This window comes from Hemitrygon akajei, chromosome 27 (assembly GCF_048418815.1).
Source record: "Hemitrygon akajei chromosome 27, sHemAka1.3, whole genome shotgun sequence".
Lineage (NCBI taxonomy): Eukaryota > Metazoa > Chordata > Chondrichthyes > Myliobatiformes > Dasyatidae > Hemitrygon > Hemitrygon akajei.
In genome coordinates, this window is record NC_133150.1 from 15,535,755 (window position 1) to 15,552,976 (window position 17,222).

Sequence of the window (17,222 nt, forward strand, 5' to 3'; positions counted from 1 at the left end):
GGTTTGACAAGACTCCTCCAGGACAAAAAATTTCCACAGCAAGCAGCAATGCCACAAGTAGCTTTGCATCTTACAAGCCATTATGTACAACAGCATCTGACTGTTCTGGGCCTTGTTATGAAACCAGTAACTGGTTTCACTTACCAGCAAAGATAGATATGTCAGTTGAAGTCCAATGGTACTATTTTCAAAAGTTTTATTAATAAAGGGGCACAAAAATTAAGGTTAATATAAACATTCAGATAACATGCGTCAATACTCAATCTAAAACGCAGGTACATTAATAATCACTCAGAAATAAGCTCTTTCGTTGTCTAGGGTATATAATACTGAGTCCAATTGGAAATATAAAGAGTCACTCTGAAGTCTGCAGGCTTTTCCCTTTTGGTTTCACGTGTTGGAGAGAGAGAGAGATAAACGGAAAAACTTGCCCAAAACATCCGTGGAATCAGGGGAGCGATCTTCCCCGTTGTTAGTTAAAAGCGATCTTCCGTTGGTTCTAGCCACAAACTCCGCATTCGGAATTTAACGCACGTGGCTTACTTCAAAATGGCTTCCCGTTCCCACGGGAAGCGTTATCGTGCTTCTTGGTGTCTCCTTGGTGCGTCTGAGGGTCGTCCTCTTTCAGACCCTTCTTTATACTGCCTCACGGGATCTCAGGTGTCAATCAGGTTGCAGGTGATGCAATCTCTCTCTCAACCAGCCCACTTTGCCCGAGGGCTTTACAATGTCCCTGCGAGTTGGCACGTCTGCAGTTCCCAGGTGTCTCCTGAGAACAATGCCACAGTCGCCAGCTTTTGTCCCAGTGGAATGCGGTATCCAGCACGTCGCTGTCTTTCCATTTCCTGTGTCCATTCAGCCTGTCTCTCTCTCTCTCTTGCTCTCTCTCTCGGGTCATTGACCCCCCTTTCACTAGGGCTCTTGCAATTCTCACAAAGGAGGGGGCTGGTATCATAACAGCCTGTACTTGAAGGGGCTCATTGTGAACATGGACCGTGTGTTTCTATTAGTAGGAATCTTGGATCTGAGGGCACAGCCTCAGAATAAAGGGTTGCCCCATTTGAACTGAGATGGGGAGGAGTTTCTTCGGCCAGGGGATGACATCTGTGGAATTTGTTGTGACACAGGACAGTGGAGTCTGTTTTTGGGTGTATTTAAGGCAGAGCTTGATAGGTTCCTGATGTGTAACAGGGTTAAAGGTTGTGCAAGAATAGGATTGGTAGAGAATTTAAAAATAAATCCGTCATGATTAAATGGCAGAGCAAACTCATTACACCAAATGGTATAATTCTGCTCCTTTTTCTTATGGTCTACATAAGGTATGATATAGTTCACAAATATTGCTTCTCCATCCACACTCCTCACGTCCCTGACTCACCATCCTTATCCCGTGATATGCACAGGTCAAAAATTGGTCAGGTGGCTCAACAGATATGGCATCTGATTTCTAGGTTCAGGAGTTTTATAACATTTATCGAATCACTCAATGTAGGAAGGTCTTTAAATGCTGCGAGGGAGGCCACATTTCACAATACAAAGCCCTGACTAGGTTGAAAGCAAGCATCAAGATTCAATGGATAAATACAAGAGATACAGTTATCTAAAAATGATACGTGTTCCATTGTGAAGGGACAGCTTTATGGAAAATGTGACACCCATTCATATTTGGTTCAGTCCATTTTGGCTAGTCAATAAAAAGTTCAGGTATTAATTGGAATTGGCTTAGATAGTTTGATAATGAGACTGTGTCAATGCAGTGCAAGCACAGGTTCTGACCCAGTGCCGGGTGATATCCCAGTGGTTTAAAGCTTTCGAAAGCAGCAACAACTGGGATGACCAATGCAGACAGAATGGTTAGTAGACCAGATTCACACCGGAAAGCAATGGGATGGCAACTGGGTTAGCTGATTTTAAAATAAAAGTCAAAATATTTAAACACATCTAAATTAATAGCAAAACCCTTCGATTGCCAGAAATGATGTGAATTTATCATGGGCACCAACCTCAGCAGTATCTGGAAGATCTTCAAGGAGCAGTGCCCCAAAAAGGCTGTGTCTACCATTAAGGACCCCCACCACCCAGGACTTACCCTCTTCTCATTGCTACTATCAGGATGGAGATACAGAAGCCTGAAGATGCATACTCAATGATTCAGAAATAGCCTCTTCACCTCTGCCATCAGATTTCTGAATGGACATTGAACCTATGAACACCTCTTTTTATTTTTATTCTTTATGCACCAAAAACCTCTGACCTCAAACCGCCGCTGCCTTGCGGCTATACACATTCATGGGGGAAGGCTTCGGGAGTAAACCCTGAGGGAAAGATCTGGAGCTGGAGTCCCTGCGTTGAGTTTAATGCTGACTGGCAACTCCTGCGATGCTGCTGGTACCAAACTGTATTGGTCCCTGCCATTACCTTGGGTTTATCAGATGCGTGGAGAGGAGGGCCTTGCTACACAAGCAACAGCTTGCTCTCCATATCATACTGCCCAGGCTGCGTGTCTGGACAGCTAGGATGCAATATCCATGGTCCCTTACTGTAATTCAGTTTTTTCCTATCATATATTGCACTGTACTGCTGCCACAATGTTCACAAGTTTTGTAACATATGCCAGAGTTATTAAACCTGATTCTGAACCAATGACCTTAGTTTGATACCTTTACATCGAGGTGTGTCTACAATTAAATTCCAGTTGCTGACATAATATTTATGTAAGATTATTAGAGATATAGTTGCAACAAAGTACAATTACAATTCAAAGCCAAAGACAACATAAGTATTTTATCCATTACCTTTTGAGCAATTATTTCAGAACCTTTTGCTCACGAGTCCTAAAGCATTCTGTTGTGCTAATTTGACTGCAGACGATGTCAAATCATTTACAAAGTCTCTCTTTGAAAGTCCTTCCTGTTAAAAGAAAATATATAAATGCAAGTTTATTCACGATAACAGATGCTCCAACACTGTTCAATTCAATGGCTTTTTGCTGTATCTGGACATAAACCACATTAAAAGTGGAAGCTGAGTAGGTCATAAAATGCTACTGGCCAGCTCCATCAGTCAGTGTGATCATGGCTGACAATCCACTTCAGTACTCTCTTCCCAGTTTCTTCTACTTTCCCTAATCTCTTCAGTTTAAAAAATACAATAACTTTTTTGGCCTGTACTATGTTCCACAGTTTTACCACCCTCTGGCAAAAGAATTTTCTCCTGATCTTGTTTACAAATCCTGATGTTATGACCTCTGTTCTGGACTCTCCAGTGATTCGGAAAATCCTCTAGGCATCTAGTCAATCTAGTCCTGACAGGACAATTTAAGTATACATACACATTATACCTTTATATATATATATTTTTTAAAATACAAGGCAAAACCATTCAATAAATAGCACTACCTCTAAATAACTGCTTTCTTAATATCAGCAAGACAAAGGGGATGGCTATTGACTGTGAGAGCTCATACCATTCACACCTCCTTTTACATTGGCAGCAGAGCAAAGGAAACTTCAAGCAGATTCAAATCCCTGGGAGTGCACATCACACACAGCCTCTCGTGGTCCCAGGACATGTCCTACACTGTCAGGAAAGCTCTCCAATGCAGCTCCTTTCTGGGGAGGCTGATGAGAGCTGGATTTTATTCTATGGATGCACAGTTCTGAGCATCCTAGCAAGCTGCATCAGTGCCTGGTACAGATACTGCACTGCCGCAGACAGGAAGGCTCTAAAATGGGTAGTCAAAAATCTACCCAATGTACCACTGGTACCAGCCTACCCACCATCAAGGACATATATACAGAAAGGCAAAGAAAAGGGGAAGTAATATCATGAAGAATTCCACACACCCAGCTCATGGACTGTTTGTTCTACTCATCAGGGTAGGGGCCATGGAACATCCATGCCAGGACTACCAGACTCAAAAATCTGTAACTTTCCCCAACTAGTAAGACTGATTGTCACCTCCACCCACTAACTCTTGCCACTTCTTTATTATTGCCCATCAGTCACCTTTTGTGCAGCCTAGCGTCAAATTACGAGCGTACAATATACGTATACAAGCTATATGGTGTGTATTTTTATTATCATTGTTGTATCTTTATATTTTGTGGGGTTTTTCTGAGCTGCATCAGATGCAAGGTAACAATTATTTCATTCTCCTTACACTTGTGCGCAGGTAGTGACATTAAACAATCTTGCACCTTGCATCTGAACCACCAGTCCCAAAAGCAGTCATGATCCTCAAACGCCAGATTTTGAATTTAAAAGAATTTAGTTCTGCTGCTCTCAAAGTATCATTTTTTTTTTTAAAAAAAAGCATTTTCAGGGTATAATCTGAGCTGTATTAAGCATTCAAACTCAGGTCATTTATGCTAATATTTTAAAACACCTTAGATAGTTGGGTGGGATAGTTAGATGAGCAGTTCACCTTCTGAATTCCCAAAAGGTCTCTAATATCCATAAGAAACAATGCAAAATTGTAAAAGATTACTCCCTTTGCGTGGAAAGACGCAACTTCAAGAAATTTAAAGCAACATCCAGCCCGCAGTAGTGTAGCTCACCAACATCTGAAGTCTTCCACTCTTTCATTGGTAATGTCCTACAGCTGCAGATTGATACAGTCTTTAATAGGATGGTGAGAGCACTTAGCATCTTACACCTGACCCAACATTCAACGGGGTCAGGGCTGATCCATATTTCCAGTATGCTTCTGCCCTGTATCTCTTGATATCCACAAGTGATCTATTGTGAGGACAGTTAGAGGCTTTTTCCCCAGGGCTGAAATGGCTGCCACAAGGGGCACAGGTTTAAGGTGCTGGGGAGTAGGTACAGAGGAGATGTCAGGGGTGAGTTTTTTTTACTCAGAGAGTGGTGAGTGCGTGGAATGTGCTGCCGGCAACAGTGGTGGAGGTGGATACGATAGGTCTTTTAAGAGATTTTGTATAGGTACTTGGAGCTTAGAAAAATAGAGGGCTATGGGTAAACCTAGTAATTTCTAAGGTAGGGACATGTTCAGCACAACTTTGTGGGCTGAAGGGCCTGTATTGTGCTGTAGGGTTTCTGTTTCTAAATCCGGCACTCATTCTTACAAAAATTAGAACTCACACAATGTGAAAAAGTCACAAGGTGACAGATTCAAGAACAAAAGCCAGTAATGCATATTAAGAGCAATAAAAGCCCACTACAAATACTAGGGATGTCAACATAGCATGCATCTCTTTAGGAATTATTTAAAATAAAACACTGAGGTTTGGCATTGTCTGAAAATGAAAAACCAGCCATATGCATACATTGCTATTGTGTGTGGACAGATGCACCATGACCAGGAATTCAAAGCAAATTAATACTTAGGTAAATATTATCAGTAATAAATTTAATCCTGTCAAATGACTGCATACCCTCTTGAAGAAACTTTGTAGATCTTTCTGCATCCACATTTCATACAGGAAAAGGCAGGCAGCTTTCCCAGCTGAGGGATGTGTACTGTAAAAATCAATGGAAAATTAATCAGTACACTGTGGAACTTGTAGATGGATTGCTCTGATCGAAGATGCACTGTCTGTACTTGATTGCATTCTACAGAGTATGGTTGAGAAATTACCATACAATAAAATCCACAATATTTCTAAATTCAATTAACCTACTTTCATTAAAACATCCGATCTTTGTGGTGTGTGCATTTATGAACCAGACATAAGTAGTCCCTGCCTGTTGAAATGGAAGGAGGGGGAAAATCAGCTGGACACACTGGGTCAGCTCAATAGCTTGCTGATCATGGGATCGGTGCATCAAGAGCAGAATAAAACAGTTGGCTTTAAGCTGACATACAGGTAAAATCTTGTAACAACTCGATTACTTTCCGGGCAATCCTTCACCTTGTTGTTAGGCACAGGATTCCCTGCTCCAGGTGGCAGGAACAGTTACATCCAGGTTTTCTGTCAATGACAAAACACCCTGGCAAATTGGATGTAACATGGATTACAATGGAAGTGCACTGTACTTCTTGTGCCGTTTTTCTGTATTTATTCAAGTTTCTTGTCTGCTGCATTTAAATTCAGACTGATGCATGCATGGGAATTTCCTCAGTGTCAGGATTTCCCATTTATTCTATGGGCAGAGGTGTACCCACATGCTAATGAAAATAATTTACACTCAGTGGCCACTTTATTAGATACACCTCTAAACTTGCTCGTTAATGCAATGCAAATATCTAATCAACCCATCACATGGCACCAACTCAATACATTTAAAAAACATCTAGATACGGTCAAAAGCTTAATTTCTTCTTCAGATAAAGCATCAGAATGGGGACAAGATTTGATCTAAGTGACTTTAACCGTGAAATGTTTGTTAATACCAGACAGGGTGGTTTAAGTATCTCAGAAACTGATCTCCTGAGATTTTCACAAACAACAGTCTCAGGGTTTATCAGAGAATGGTGCCAAAAACAAAAATAACATCCAGTGAGTGGCAATTACGTGGCAAAAGCTCTTTGTTAATGAGAGGGGTCAGCAGAGGATGGCCAAACTGGTTCAAACTGAAATGAAGGTGACAGTAACTTAAATAACCACACATTACAATGGCGGACAAGAGAGCATCACTGAACATATCAAACCTTAAACTGGATGGGCTACAGCAGCAGAAGACCATGAACATGCTCCTCAGACAGGATGAAGAGGTCAATACTCCCTAATGCCATTAGGCTTTACAATTCAACCGCCAGGACTTAAGAACTTTTTAAAAGCTATTATTAATGCTTTTTGAGATAGTGATTTAGATGCATATCATATTTTTTACTGAGTTAAGTATTGTATGTAATTAGTTTTGCTACAACAAGTGTATGGGACATTGGAAAAAAGTTGAATTTCCCCATGGGGATGAATAAAGTATCTATCTATCTATCTAAATATACTCAGTGGCCACTTTATTAGGTACCTCCTATATCTAATAAAATGGCCTCTAAGTATAAACATTTCCCCCCCAAGGTTTTCCCAGCATCTATCCCGAAGATACGATAATCAATCGGCAAGCGGAACAAGTGCCACACCTGCCCCTACACCCACTCCCTCACTACCATCAGAGCCACGAACAGTCTTTCCAGGTGAGGCGACACTTCACCCGCGAACCTGTTGGGGTTATCTACTGTATCTGGTGCTCCTGGTGTGGCCTCCTGTATACCAGTGAGACCCGATTGTAGATTAGGAGACTGCTTTGCCTAGCACCTACGATCCATCCGTCAGGAAAAAGTGGGATCTCCTAGTAGCAACCTATTTCATTTCTACTTCCCAATCTGACATGTCAGTCCATGGCCTCTGCTGTTGCAGTAAGGTTGGTGGAACAACACTTAATATTCCGTCCGGGTAGCCTCCAACTTGATGGCATGATCATCAATTCCTCGAACTTCCGGAAATTCGCCCCCGTCTTCACCATTCACATTCTTGTTTCCCTCTCGCATTGTGATCCATGAGCAGAATGTTTTTTTTTTTAACTGGACTTGGACATTCTTTTTTATTTGCCTTCACTAGTAAGTATGAAAAAAATATGAAGCCTTTCATGCCACGGTGCCCATGATTTGGTATCATGAAATTTGTTTACTTTTCTAAGCCCAGGTATATTTATCAGTGTATCTTGCATCAGAGCTATCAGTTGGCAATCAGACTGATGACAGGTTTGAAACATTGCCTGGAATGCTTATCCTGTTTACAAAATATGTAAGGCTGGTATAGTGGGGAGTACAGAGGCAGATAAGTGGGGAAAAAAGTCATTGAAGCAAGATGAATTAATTTCAGTTTTGTAGAACTTGAAAATTTCAAAAACAAAAACAGAAAATGCTGCAAATAGCAGGTCAGGCATCATCTGCAGAAAGTGAAACAGAGTTAGCATTTCAGGTTAACTGACTATTTCCAACATTTTCTGATTTTATTTTAAATTTCCAGCATCTACACTTCCTTTATTTTTAAAATATGAATAAATACTATCAAAATGTGTGTGTTGCTTTGCATTTCCAGCATCTAGTGATTTTCTCTTGTTTGTGAACGAATTAGGTGATTTCAGTTACTATTTGTAAATAATCAGAAATCTAGCTTCAGTGTCATAATGTCCAGCAAGATCCCTCAGGAAAGAGGCTCAAAAAAGGATAAAAAAATTAAATAAAAGAGGAGAATTATGAAGAAGATACAAAAATTATTAGAGATAACTTCTGGTTCAGTGTGGCAGATGTTGGATTCTAAATTTATTTGACAATTCAGTAAAATGACATTATGTAAACTTTCATTTTGCTCAACTTCAATAGCCAAGCTTAAAATGTTATTGTAGATACCTGTGCATGAATATTTGTTATTTTATATTTCAATTCCTTCACTACTTTAGATAAGACATTATATTTAGAAACTATTAATAGGCAATGAAACAATGAAAAGTTTTAACAGCAATTTTAAAAGGTTAAACAGTAAAATCTCTGACAAATATTGAAAGAAATGTACCTGGATTTGCTGAGATTCATCAGATTTCTCAACATAGAACCCTGAAGCACTGTTTTTGCCAAGCTGGTGTTATTAGGAATCAGATTTCGCATAATGTTACAGGCAGAAGCGATGGTGTCATCTGAAGGAGCTGTACTATTGCCTCCACTAGGAAGAAGCCGTGCTAACCCTGGTAGCGTCTGAGAAGCTAAGAAAAGTTTTAAAACTTAAGTATTTATTTTACTTTTTAGGACTATACATATATTAAACTCAGTTAATATTTTTCTAAAGTAAATTTACAGTATTCTGCTACTTTCTTAAAAATATCACCCAATGCTTACATCCGTGCATTTCCTATCGACATATTGAGTGGCTATTCTAGTAAAATCTTATTGTTTTAAAAATTACAATACGGTTAGATGCATCTATCTCCTTCTCTGCCAGCAATATTGAAGAAGCTTGAATTTGTTAATTGTTAAAGAGTTGCATTCAATGAAGTTCTGGTGAAAGATCATTGCAATAAAAGATTAAATCATTTTCTCTCTGCAGATACCAACTGACATGTCAAGTTTATTATTATACATTGAAAACATGAGAGGACAAGCAAGTGTTTATTAATTTGTATCTAGAGATCTCAGTCCTCATCACGCGTGGAGTTCTACTTCCTTCCAGTATATGTGGAGATTCAAATCTTGAAGAACCAATTTCCATGTTATCTGAACTCCTAAGAAAAGGACCTTCAGAAAACCAAAATCTTCCATTCACTGATTTAGCTACAAACTTTTAACATCCGACTATTTTAGTGCAAACCCTTATTTCTGATCCTGTGGGTTCTTCTCTTTCTTTCATATTTGTCCCTTCTGATGGTACATCTCCAAAATCAATTGCCTCATATTCTTCAGGATTATACTCTATATTCTGAATGTGTATTTCTAATTAATCAGTTTTATTTTGTTATATGACATGACTTCATTCTTTTGATTATAACTTTATGCATGATATTTTTTGTTGTCAATTTACAGGTCTGGTAAATTTAACATCCTTAAATTTGTATCAATTGAGTTTCATTCTAATTATCAATACCTCCTGTTTGTAATTCGTCATTTTCTCCAACTCTCTAGATCATTACTATAATTATCTAAGCATACAAATCACTACAAACACTGAACAATTGCTGAATTAAATAGCATCAAATCATAACCAACTATTCACTATGATACGAGATCCAACTGAAATTATTTACATATTGAAGATAACTATATTGAAATCATATTTCATAATTACATTGAAGGAGGTGATTTGCCCATTGACTCTACCAGGGAAACCCTGCATTTATTATCCTGCAAACTTTTCTCTCACATGCTATTAATTCCCACTTCTACCAACCACTTACACTAGGGGCAAATTATAATGGTCAATCAACTTACCGACCAGCAAATCTTTAGCACATGGGAGGAAACCACAGAGTCACGGAAAGAACATACAAATGCCTCCCAGAGTCAGCATCAAACTCTGGGATCTACAACTGGGAGTCAGCAATGCTAACCACATCACCACTGAGTCACCCTCATAACAACCTGTTACTTCCCTTTCTCTGAGGAAGCAGTCAAGGTAATTGTTACTTGCGCCACATGCAAATTGGCACAAAGTTAGCAAGGTCAGAGAGCTAAATGTGTGGCTCAGAGATTGGTGCGGGAAAAGTGGGCTTGAATTTGTGGGGTATCAGCACCGGTATTGGGGAAAGAGGGAGCTGTTCCCATGGGATGGACTCAAATTGAACCATGCCGTGACCATGGTCCTGGCAAAGCACATATTGAAGGCTATGGACATGTCTTCCAAAAACTAAGTGGCAAGGCACTGGAACAGCTTGGAAGAGTATGGTTAAATTAAAGGGAAGCAGAATGCAAAAGAATTACTGAAGTCTCCAGGAAAAAGACTAGGAGAAGAAGTTGAGAAAGGGATAAGAATTTAATATCAGGCAGCAAAGACAAAATTGAACTGATGAGAGTGGCGAGTACCAGACTGGAAGTGTTATATTTGAATGCATGCAGTATATAAAAGCATATTATCTCATAGCTCAGGTATCATTTTGTGGGCACCACTGAGATGTGGCTGAATGAAGATCACAGTTGGGAGCTTAATATCCAATGAAACACATCATATTGAAAGGGCAGGCAGGTGGACAGAGGGAGTGGGGTTGCTTTGTTGGTGAAAACAAATCAAAACTTGAGAAAGTAGTAAACATAGGATCAGAATATGTAGAACCCCTTGTGGGTAGAGTTAAGCAACTGCAAAGGCACAAAGACCCTGATAGGAGTTACGTACAGGCTTCTAAACATTAGCCAGGATGTAGAACACAAATGACAACAGGAGATAGAACAGGTATGTTTTTAAAAATAAAGAACAATGTTGCAATGGTCTTGGAGGATCCAGGTTGGTGAAGAATCCCAAGAGAAAGAATTTGTAGAATGCCTTCAAGATGTTGTTGTTGGTGTTTTTTTATTATAAAAAGCAGCCAGTGGTAGAGGCCACTACGGAAAGGCTATTCAAGATTGGGCATTGTGTAACGAATCAGATTAGATTAGGGAGATTAAGGTAAAGGAACCCTTAGGAGAGAATGATCATAATATGATATAGTTCACCCTGCAGTTTGAGAGGGAGAAACTAAGTTATTATTTTGGTATTGCAGCGGAGTAAAAGGGAAATACAGAGGCATGAGAGAGAAGATGACCAAAGGTATAAGAAATGGGATATGAGCAGAGATCACCGTAGAACAACAGTGGTTGAAGTTTCTGCGAGTAATTCAGAAGATATAAATTGGTCCATGCCAAAGCAGAAACTTTATAAAGGAAGGGTGAAGATTCCCTTTATAATCATGGCACAAAAGGGAAGTCAAAGATAGTATTAAAGGAAAAGAGGGCATGCCATTATAGCAAAAAATGAGTGAGAAGCAAGAGAATTGAAAAGCTTTTAAAAACCAACAGAAAGCAACTAAAAAGTCAGAAAGAAAAAAGATTAAACATGAAGATAAGCTAGCCAATAATATAAAAGAGGACACCAAAAGTTTCTTTTCCAGATATATTAAAAGGCAGGTAAGTGTAGACATTTCACGTTTCCAAAATAACACTAGAGAGATAGTGATGTTGCACAAAAGAATAGCAGATGAACTAAATTAAGTATTTTGCATTATTCTTCATTGTGGAAGATACCAGCAGCTTGCCAGAAATTCAAGCGTGTCAGGACAGAAGTGAGTGTAGCTGCTTTTTAAATGACGGTGCTCGGGAAACAAAGATCTGAAGGTAGATAAGTCACCTGAACCAAATGGACCACACTCCAGGCTTCTGAAGGTGGTAACTGAAGATATTGTGGAGGCTTTTCTAGTGATTTTCAAGAATCACTGGGTTCTAGAATGGTTCCAGAGGATTGGGGGGGGGGGGGGGAAATCACAAATGCCATTCTACCATTTAAGAAGGGATGTATGCAAAAGACAGGAAATTATATGTCAGTTAGCCTGACCTCAGTGTTGGCAGCATGTTATGAATCTATTGCTAAGAATGATGTTTTGGGCGTACTTGTGGGTGCAAGATAAAATAGGCCAAAGTCAGCATGGTTTTCCTAATGAGAAATCTTGCCTGATACAGCTGTTGGAATTACTTCAGAAAATAAAAGGTTGGATAGACAAAGGAGAGTCAGAAGACGTTGTTTACTTGTATTTTTAAGAGGGCTTTTGACGAAGTGCTGCACATGAGGATACTACAAATGACAAGAGCCCAGGGTTTTACAGGAAAGCTAGCGGCATGGGCAGAAAATTTGCTGACTGGCAGAAGGCAAAGACTGGGAATAAAGGGGGCCTTTTGTGGTTAGCTGCCAGTGACTAGTGGCATTCCATAGGAGTCCATGTTGGATCCATTACTTTTCGTGTTCATGATATGGATAATGGAGTTTAGGGCTTTGTGACCGACTCCGCAGAGTTACAAAGATAGGAGGGGGGACAGGAGGTGTTGAGGAAGCGTTAAGTCTGCAGTGATGAACGAGTTTCAAACAAATGGGGAGCAATTTCAGAAACTGGAGGTTCATAGGGACCTGGGAGTCCTAGTGTAGGGGTCCTTAAAAGTTAACCTGCAGGTTGAGTTGGTCGTAAGGACGGCAAATGCAACGTTAGCATTTATTTTTGAGAGGGCTAGAATACAAAAGAATGGATGTAATGCTGAGGTTTAATGGGTCAGACTGCATTTGAAGCATTGTGAGCAGTATCTAAGGAATCAGCCCATTATCAAAGGATGTGCTGGCATTGCAGAAGGTCCAGAGAGGGTTTATGAGAATGACCCTGGGAATTAAAGGGTTAATGTAGGAGGAGCATTTGTTGGCTCTAGGCCTGTACTCACTAGAAAACTGAGGGGGATTCCCATTGAAGCCCACTGGCTATCGAGATATCTAATAGAATGGACATGGAGAGGATATTTCTAACAGCGGGCGAGGCTGGGGCCAAAAGGCACAGCCTCAGAATACAAAGATGTCCCTTTAGAACCAAGATGAGGAGGAATATCATTAGCTAGGGGAGATGAACCCGTGCAATTCACTGCCACAATGAGGACAAGTCATTGGGTACATTTAAAGTGGACGGTGATAGGTTCTTGAATAGTAAAGACACCCAACGTGACGGGAAGAATGCAGAATGGGTTTAGAGGGAAAATAAATCAGTAATGATTAAAAAGCAGACCAGACCTGTTGGGGTGAAGGGCCCAATTCTGTTCCTACAGCACATCTTATTGGTCACTCGAGGGTGATCATTACCACAGTTTTAGTTGAATATACAACCAATTGCCTTGTTTCAGAGAAAGTTTAAGCACCTGCCTTACCCAATTGTGGCTGGAGATTACTGTGCCGTGTAAGGTTATTCAGCAATAAAACTGCTGTCTTCTGTAGGTCTGTATTCCCAGAATGGAGAAGCTTTGCCACCTGCGGACTTGCCTTCTCTCCGTCCACTAATGCCGAACTCATCAGATAGGACAACTGCAGAAAAGCAAAGGAAATACTTTCACAATTCTGCAAACAGGCTGAATCTAACATACTGGCATAATGTTCACATTTGCTGAGGTGAAAATTATTACTAAGTTTAAAACGCTTCTTTGTTTTAAATGATTAAGAAAGCTTTTTTTTGCCGTCAGTGATTTCGCTAGTTTTAACTTGCCTCAGTTTACACTAGATTATTGTTATTTTAGGAAGAACACCCAGCTAATGGTGGATTTAGTTCCAGGTATAGTATAATGGATCAATTGATGATGCAACTCCTTTTACACAGTATATTAAACAACAATTTCTTACTAACCATGCTTTTGAAATTTAGTTTGCAAGACCTGAGCACCTCAACAGTATTTACAGTCTATCCCTGATTGCCCCTGAGAAGGCAGTGGTGAATCACCATCTTGCACCACTGCAATCCTACCAGTGAAGTTACTCCTATGGTGATATTGGGACCCAATGAAGAACAGGTAATAATGTCCAAGTCGGAATGATGTGGAATTAGGGGGAAACCTAGAAGTTCTGGTGCTCTTATGCTCCTGCTGCCCTTCACCATGTTCAAGGTTATGGCTTGGACAGGTGCCATTGGAATAGCCTGGGAAGTAACTGTAGTGTACTCTGGAAACGATACACATAGTGGCTATGCGCCGTTGCTGGAGGAAGTTAATGTAGAAGGGGCTTCAGGTGGGGCACCCCTTCCCTCTGAATAATGTTCTGTACCACTTTGTTGCCGGCTGTCAGATTCTGCAGAGCTCCAGCAGAGGCTTCCAACGTTGCGTCAGACTTGGATTTGTCCAACAGCGAAGCATACATTTTAACTGCTTTCGAATGGAAGAGGCTGTTAACTCCTTTGGGATTGGCATCCTCTTGAGTGAAATACATATTACATAAGTCTGCCTGTGGAACAAAGAGAAAATGATTACAAAAGAATAATGTTAACCATTAAAAAACTAGAGGCTGGTCATAGATTAGTTCTTTTGAGGCCAATGATCTGTAACACAAATATGACCTGCAAATCCTAAATTAAAACTCACTTTAAAAGTGAAAATTACTGCCCAACTTCTCTGTATTCTGATGAGCTAATAGCATAACTTGAATTAGAAACTAAATTCAAACCTATCAACATTAAAGAATGTTGCATGAAACTAAATATTCCAATATACTGAAAATAAAATTTTAAGTAGATTCTTTCACTGCTTATCCAGCTTTCTACCATAGCACACACTTAAAAACTAAATAGAGAAAAATAAAGGACATGATCTACCATTCTGCAGCACATTCCCATTCTTTCTGGAGGTGGAAAAATACACTTGTGACTTCTGAATTTAAATTATTCAAGATGTCCTTTGAGCCAACTTTACATTCAACAAAATCATGGCTGATCTCCATTAAGGCTACTATTCAGCACAATTTTCACACCTCCTGATACCTTTAATAATCAGAAATCCATTAATCTCTATCTTGAGGGAACTCACTGACTGACTGTCCATCACCCCACAGAGCTAATAAATGCTTATGGCCCTCACTAAAGAGGATACATCTCATTTCAGGCCCAAATGGACAATTTGACATGATTATGCCTCAGTGCAAATCACAATTAAACAACTTATGAAAAAAAAATTAAAGGAGGAGAAATTTTCCTTTGGTCACTACTGCTCAATGCATGTACCAGTTACAGGGAGTACCAGCTAAATTCACTTTTCTGAACATGTCACTGAAATCAAAACCAAATATGCAAGAGAGATAACTAACGTAAGATTTATAACGTAAGTGTATAAGACGATGAGAGGCATTAATCGTGTGAATAGTCAAAGGCTCTTTCCTAGGGATGAAATGGCTAGCATGAGGGGGCACAAATTTAAGGTGGCTGGAAGCAGGTACAGAGTAGATTTAAAAAAAAAAAAAAAAAAAAAAAAAAAAAAAAAAAAAAAAAAAAAAATCGCAGAGAGTGGTGAGCACATGGAATGGGCTGTCGGCGACATTGGTGGAGGCAGATACAATAGGGTCTTTTAAGAGACTAAAGGCTAAGGCACCGGTGACCCCTGTTTCCATCCAAGGGGTCAGTGTGGACATGGAGGAGGATTACAAATACCTGGGGATACGAATGGACAAGAAACTGGACTGGTCAAAGAACACTGAGGCTGTCTACAAGAAGGGTCAGAGCCATCTCTACTTCCTGAGGAGACTGAGGTCCTTCAGCATCTGCCGGAAGATAATGAGGATGTTCTATGAGGCTGTGGTGGCCAGTGCTATCATGTTTGCTGTTGTTTGCTGGGGCAGCAGGCTGAGGGTAGCAGACACCAACAGAATCAACAAACCCATTCGTAAGGCCAATGATGTTGTGGGGGTGGAACTGGACTCTCTGATGGTGGTGTCTGAAAAGAGGATGCTGTCCAAGTTGCATGCCATCTTGGACAATGAATCCCATCCTCTCCATAATGTACTGGTTAGGCACAGGAGTACATTCAGCCAGAGACTCATTCCACCGAGATGTAACACTGAGCGTCATAGAAAGTCATTCCTACCTGTGGCCATCAAACTTTACAACTCCTCCCTCGGAGTATCAGACACTCTGAGCCAATAGGCTGGTCCTGGACTTATTTCCACTTGGCATGATTAACTTATTATTATTTAATTATTTATGGTTTTATATTGCTATATTTCTTCACTGTTCTTGGTTGGTGTGGCTGTAACGAAACCCAATTTCCCCTCAGGATCAATAAAGTATGTCTGTCTGTCTCCTGGATAGGTACATGGAGCTTAGGAAAATAGAGGGCTATGGGTAACCCTGGGTGATTTCTAAAGTAAGTAGAGCTTTGGCACAGCATTGTGGCTGAAGGGTCCATATTGTGCTGTAGGTTTTCTAAGTTTCTAACATCAAGAGCCAAGTTTCATACACGTTGACACCTGGTATCCAAACAAATGAGCTCCCTGCTAAGTTGTCAAAGAAATAGTTACCTCCTCAAAATGCTCTGCTCCTGGAGTAAAACAGCCTACAGAAGACTTCTTTGACATCTTTTTGGTGAGATGCACATCCCCCTGCTCACTGAGATGGGCAAATGCACTTGGGACTTCTGAATCCAAGTGATACGAGAGGTTGTGGAGGATACAGACACAGTTTTCAACGGACTGGGAGAAGTAAAATATGATGCAATAGAGTCAGCATAAACAAGCAACTTCTTTTGATGTTTAAGCTGGTAACCCAGCATTAATAAAAGAAACAACAAAACAAATCAGCCAAATTATATCTACATATACAATAGTAAAGCATTATTGTTAAATTGTAAGTAATCCAAGACTTTGAGAAATGGAGGTGTTAAAAACAAAATCAAAAATCACTGTCCAAAAACACATTTCCATAAAATAATTCTTTGAAGGAGGTGCCCACATTTTGTCAATTAAAAGCATATTAACAATGCTGAAGGACAAACAGTAAGATTTGACTAAATGATAAAGCCAATTGAAAAAAATACTCATTAACATAGATTTACATTAAAACTGTCAGCAACATATCTAGCTATGCACGTTGCAAGCTTTGTTACCACCAGGAGTTCCAAGTTTAATCTGAGCAGCAGGTATCAAGTCAATTAAAAAAAAACGAAGTTGCAATTACTTTAATTATGAAGTAAATAACAACCATCCGTTTTCCCGTTTATAAGATTCACTACATTTTCATGACAGCCAGTAATTGAGCAGAGTTGAAGTACATAATATTGTTTAGTATTATGCATATTACAACAT

The 17,222-nt window shown here is 39.8% G+C and overlaps 1 protein-coding gene across 2 annotated transcripts in view; it reads right to left on the minus strand.

Annotated features, from left to right (window-relative positions):
- The window catches only part of pkp1b (plakophilin 1b), a 59,670-nt gene that overhangs the window by 2,118 nt on the left and 40,330 nt on the right, over positions 1–17,222 (minus strand). For both annotated transcript variants that reach the window (XM_073030411.1, XM_073030410.1), the window contains exons 8-13: positions 16,440–16,610; positions 14,202–14,378; positions 13,319–13,472; positions 8,481–8,667; positions 5,397–5,481; positions 2,796–2,910 (exon numbers count right to left, since the gene is read on the minus strand). In XM_073030411.1, the coding sequence (XP_072886512.1) occupies positions 2,812–2,910; positions 5,397–5,481; positions 8,481–8,667; positions 13,319–13,472; positions 14,202–14,378; positions 16,440–16,610 (873 nt within the window). In that variant the 3' untranslated portion in view covers positions 2,796–2,811. The remainder of the gene's footprint in view (positions 1–2,795; positions 2,911–5,396; positions 5,482–8,480; positions 8,668–13,318; positions 13,473–14,201; positions 14,379–16,439; positions 16,611–17,222) is intronic.